At 39.7% G+C, this 5419-nt stretch overlaps 1 protein-coding gene across 1 annotated transcript in view; it reads left to right on the top strand.

Moving 5' to 3' along the window:
- Positions 1-4383, top strand: part of LOC306897084 (complement C3-like) — a gene marked incomplete at its 5' end in the record, with an annotated part of 19419 nt that extends 15036 nt beyond the window's left edge. Inside the window, 8 exons of the mRNA XM_079461564.1 lie at positions 672-832; positions 1171-1634; positions 2768-2873; positions 2967-3056; positions 3152-3232; positions 3318-3401; positions 3893-4028; positions 4175-4383. Of these exons, the coding sequence (XP_079317690.1) occupies positions 672-832; positions 1171-1634; positions 2768-2873; positions 2967-3056; positions 3152-3232; positions 3318-3401; positions 3893-4028; positions 4175-4316 (1264 nt within the window). The 3' untranslated portion in view covers positions 4317-4383. The remainder of the gene's footprint in view (positions 1-671; positions 833-1170; positions 1635-2767; positions 2874-2966; positions 3057-3151; positions 3233-3317; positions 3402-3892; positions 4029-4174) is intronic.
- Between the last annotated feature and the right edge of the window lie 1036 nt (positions 4384-5419).

Here is a 5419-nt window from a genome sequence, read left to right as displayed (position 1 = left end):
AGTTGACGCCTTGATCTTTGAAACATTTTCTGTTTCTAAATTTTCTGTGTTTACAATTTCTACATACAGATGTCCAAAATAAAATAAATCCAATACAGAACATATATTTAAATCATGCATATTATATGTATGCACCCAAGAGGAGGCCATATATCTGTTCCGATGATCTATTCATCTTGATAATTTCTGTTTTATTTGAATCCTTGTATGGTGTTCGGATCTGTGGGACCCTTTTCCATTTTTTATTAAAAAAGGATTCAATATATATTTTTTCGAATTCAAACATATTGCCCTTGGCTTATTTTCTGTGAAGAACATATATCAGGACAAATTTTCAGTGTATTACATACAGGATGTTCAGGTCCACTGGGCACAGGACTTAAACAATTGTGGAAACTGTAGGTTCCCTATCGATACTTCACTCGTCCTGCATAGCGGAGGAAACTCCTTTTTCTCCGATGACTGAAGCTTTTCAATAGCGCAGTGAATACTGCAGGGCCATTGGTGTGAAAAAAGTAAAACTTTAAACCAATGGCAGCGTAGCTGCACGGACCAATGGAGCTCACCCCATGCCAGCCTCGACTAAGCAGCTGGAAAAAGCCCCTGCTGTTCATAAGGCTCCGAGAGCTGAGACACGCCAACGCTACCGCTCAGTGAGATGTTTTCTTCAGCTGCAAAGACAGGGACCCCGGCCTAAGATCAAGCTGGACCCTGCCCCTCAGGTTACTTCCTGAGACCAAGGTGAGGAAGAGGAAGGGTCCAGGTCCTGCTATGGCCGGTCCTCCCTCAAAGAAGGCTCTTGTTCATGCCCAGTCACCCCGTTCAGTTCCGGGTATGGGTGAAAATGTGTTTTGGTAACATGTTCTAAGTACAGGGTCTATTCTAACACCCTTGCAACCTACCGGTGTTATAGCAGAAAATTAAATAAAACACAAACATTGTCAGAAAAAGAGCAACCTTTCACTCTCCTCGGGAGTCAAGCCCTCCTCATTCCACCCAACCCCTTGCTACACGGGCCGAGGCCTGGCGGGCCATCCCCGGGGTTTCCGAGTGGGTCCTGGTAATAATATCTCGAGGGTATTCACTCTAGGTCGCTTGCAGACCCCTGCGATTCTGCAGGGTGATCCCGGCCCAGAGTGCAGAGCGCAAATTTTCACGTTCTACGCACAGAGTTAAGGAACTTACTGGACAAAGGAGCCAAAACGAGACCAAAACGAGTCAGGCTTCTACAGCCGCTACTTCCTCGTACCCAAGAAGGACGGCAGCCTCCGCCCCATCCTCGATCTCAGACATCTGAACCCCTCCCTTACGAAACAGCGTTTCAGAATGATTACACTGAAACAGATTCTGTCCTCCGGATGCTCCCACTTCAATACTGGCTGAAACAGAGAGTTCCGCCACACTCTTGGCGTCTTGGACGCCTACGCGTTTTGTTGGACCAAGTCTGTATAACTGCCCTAACCCCTCGGAAGGATCCCCTTTGGCTGGAACAGGGTGTGCCTCTGGGCACTACATGCAGATGGAAGGTGGTCATGACGGACGCCTCCAACACAGGTTGGGAAGCTCTGTGCAATGGCGAACTGGCCTTCGGCTACTGGTCGAATCAGGAAAGATGCCTGCACATCAACTGCCTGGTGAAATGTGTTTTATTTTTAACAAAAATGTTCTGATCCGCCTATAGTGAACCATATTTGATCAACTAATGACATCTTCCACCAATAATAGGCTTTGAAGGGTTCTTAATAGGTGGTGGCAGTGTCTGTTTGATTTGATTGCAAGGTCTAGTTTTTGTATTATTACTATTCACTATTCTCTCTATACTGATAGACTTTAAATGTCTTCTTTGGTTTTAGAGTTATTTTTCCCTTCATTTCCTGTTTCAAATCTTTATAACCTGAATAACAATTTTATAGATTTTTATCCTGGAAATATCCTGACATAAAGAATGTCTTATTCATTATGATTGTTTGTACTTCCGAAAAAGGAATGTAATGGCCTGAATACTTGTGCAAGGTAATGCATGTCAAAAAGTGACACAATTATTCTATTAAACAAACCTTTATTATGCAATTAAAACTATGTTAAGTTTTGTGGCAATTTAAGCAATACTCATACCTCATATCTCCAAATCATTTAATAATTTTTAACAAATCATTTTTTTATATAATTGATTAAACACTATGCGAATTGAAAAGCTCTTTTTAAAACGTTTCATTGGTTAGACTTTTGTAAAACCCAAAGATAAACATGAGGTTTTAGTAAAGATTCACGAAAATAACAATAAATGATGAAATCTGGAGAACATGAAGATCCAAAGTTTTCGTCCAACATCAACGTTGTATATTTTGAGTTAAAAGATGTTGATATTTGTATGTAATTTTGAGAAATGCAACCAACAGCTCGCTCCACCCTCCCTTTCAAATGCCTACAGTAGCTGACACAAGGCGAAGATGTCAGCATGTTTTCGCTTCTTTGCCGAAAGAAATTATGTAATAGCAAAACACGTTCTGTAGAAATAACGAAACAACGGATTTCTACGCAAGGGTACCTTCGGCGTATGTAGATGAAATAGCTCATTCAAAGATAATAAAAACACAGCACTTCATTATGTAAGGTCTTTGTACACCTCTGAACACAAAGTTATGTATATTATATTGCATGTCTATCACCAGATCCTCCCAAAATTACTCGCAGCACCTTTCAGTCCATAGTTTTTTTAACACTCACAAAACAGAACTGCTACCATTTTAAAATCTTGTGTCCCAAGGTTTCTCATAAAGAAATCGAAAAAATTGTCTTCAGAATGCACAAGATGAATCGAGTTAGTTCGCTGCAGCCTGCTGGAGTCACTGTCTATCAATATTATTCACCAGGTGAGAGCTTAACACACACACGCACACACACACACACACACACACAAACACACAGAGATTGTTCTCTTATATTGAACGCTTGTGTTGTCTCAGACAAACGCTGTACAAAGTACTACCACCCTGAAAGACAAGATGGCGCTCTACTCAGACTGTGTCAGGGAGACGTATGCCAGTGCGCTGAAGGTATTGCTTATAACTTCTGTGTACTGCCTCATTTAATATATTCATATATAGCTCTGGGGTCACTTATAAGTGTGTGTGATCGCGCAAATAAACAGAAAACTGCAGTTACCAGAAAAAACATAATATCACAGAAGAGGGTCGATGGGATAAAGCTTGTGAAGCTGGCATGGACTATGGTAAACACGTTACTAGAGTTTGTCAGCCATTATGGAAAGTTGAATTTGGGTGTAGCTACTTGAAATACGTATGTATGTTTTCCAGTTTATAAAGTCAAAGTGGAGCGTATGAATCTGGCAATGCACACGGATGTCTATATAATGAAAGTGCTGAAAGTCGTAAAAGAAGGTAAGGATCTTCATTCTCTCATCTACTGTATATGTCTGGGGATCATTTTCAATTCAATGTTATTTATATAGCTCTTTTCACAATTTTGCATTGAGTGCATTTACATACACAGCCTTACTCCGGTTATGCTTAATAAGCTGTAACAAGAAACGTTAAGGTCATCTAAACGCGTGAAACGGTTTCATTTTGTCCGGGAAGCTTATAAATGGCGTGAGCCAGAAACCCACACGGCAGAGGTCGCTTTTTGCCCATTACTCCGATTTCCGCTGCATGTAAAGGCCTTTATTTGTTTTTTATTTGTATGTCTGACAGCGCAATAGTAAAGGTCCCAAACGGAAGTAATAGTAAAATAAAGCATGAAAGTCTGCTTTCGAAACACGTAAAAACTTCGAAATGAAGAACTATTGTTGCATGCAGGTACTGCGGACATGAGAAGAGATATAAAAATACCACGACGCAAACGTTTGTCTAATAACTATTTGATCTTCTAGGCACTGATGCGGGTGTTGAAGGGCAGGAGAGAATCTTTATGAGTCATCCCAACTGTAGAGAAGGGCTGGGACTGCAAAAAGACAAGACATATCTCATCATGGGCAAATTCATAGATATACCGATCATAGGGAACAGGTAAGCGTTCACTGCATGTATGTGTGTTTGATTCGCTTTGGTTGGTTTATGGAGTGTTGTTTACATTGTCTGAATGTGAATTGGAGTCACGTTTTACAGACGTAGATGGAAATTGTGTGTGAGCCTTTGTTTTCTGATCTTTTTAGCCGGCAATACGTCTTGGGAGAGCACACCTGGATCGAGTACTGGCCCACAAGGGCGGAAAGCCAAACTCCAGAATACAGTCAAATTTACATTGGACTCTCTACACTAGACCATGTCCTCTTTGAAAGAGGATGTACTACATAAGTATATAACAACTGTGCTTTAACTCGAGAAAATCCAACTTTCTCTAAGAAATACTACTCTTTCTGTACTTTCAATGGTCCAAAGTTCAGGAGAATATTTTCGTCTAAAGGCGACTTTGAGAATTACAAATCAGATGATAATTTGTTTGTTTGTTTAGAATCCCAGAGTATTCATTAAAAGGAATTCTCAAATGTATTTCCCTAGCACTTTTTACAGTTTTGCATTGTTGCAAATCAGCTTTACAGAAAATACATTTTGGCACAAACAGTAGCTACGTAAGAAAAAGAACAGGACAGAAAAATGGCAAAACCATGATTTAAAAATATATTTTGTGTTGATCCAGTTGTGTACTTCGTTGCCAAAGTGACTCAATAAATGAATCCATACATAATTTGTGCATACGTTGTTATTTTTTTGCCAAATCTCTTTGAATTCTTCTCAAAACAGAACTTCAGCTTACACTCCAATCACAACTATGCAAAATGCATACAAAATTATGAATGCGTCTTTTAATAATACATTTATAGACTTTGATCATCCAAAGTAGGACGTCAATTTTGGCCATTACGGCATGTGTATTAATAAATGTTAGCAAATCAAAGCTGACAAGAGACAGGAAACTTCAAATGCATAAACTTCAAGTGAATAAGTGAAGAAAAAGCCTTTGGAGACTCAACAGGGAGGTTGAGATTCCCATCGTCTTCTGTGGCCATAACGTTCTCTATTTATTCTTTCTACAGTATGTCATCTAAAAGCACTCCTGCAGTAACGTTCAAAGGATGAGTGCTTGAAACATGAACGGTTTTGTGAAGATGCAGTAGAAAAACAGACATCATCAGCTTTGTGCATCAGATTAAACACCTCGGGAGAAAGTGAAGCGTTAAAGATCCAGTGAATGATATCTGGCACCATCTAGCATCGATTTCGAATTGCACCGTAGAAACAACATTGCGTATTCCGTGTAAGGTGACATGAAGTTAATGTTAATAGAAATTGCTCATTCTAAGGTTCATTACGTAAGGTGTTTATACACATAGTTCTGTATATTACGTTGCATTTCTGTCCACAGATACTGATTAACATACTGGACCTTTAACTCAATT

This window comes from Barbatula barbatula (genome assembly GCF_947034865.1).
Source record: "Barbatula barbatula genome assembly, chromosome: 8".
Classification (NCBI taxonomy): Eukaryota; Metazoa; Chordata; class Actinopteri; order Cypriniformes; family Nemacheilidae; genus Barbatula; species Barbatula barbatula.
Note: the sequence above shows the minus strand (reverse complement) of the source record. Positions and strands in the feature narration are given on the sequence as shown.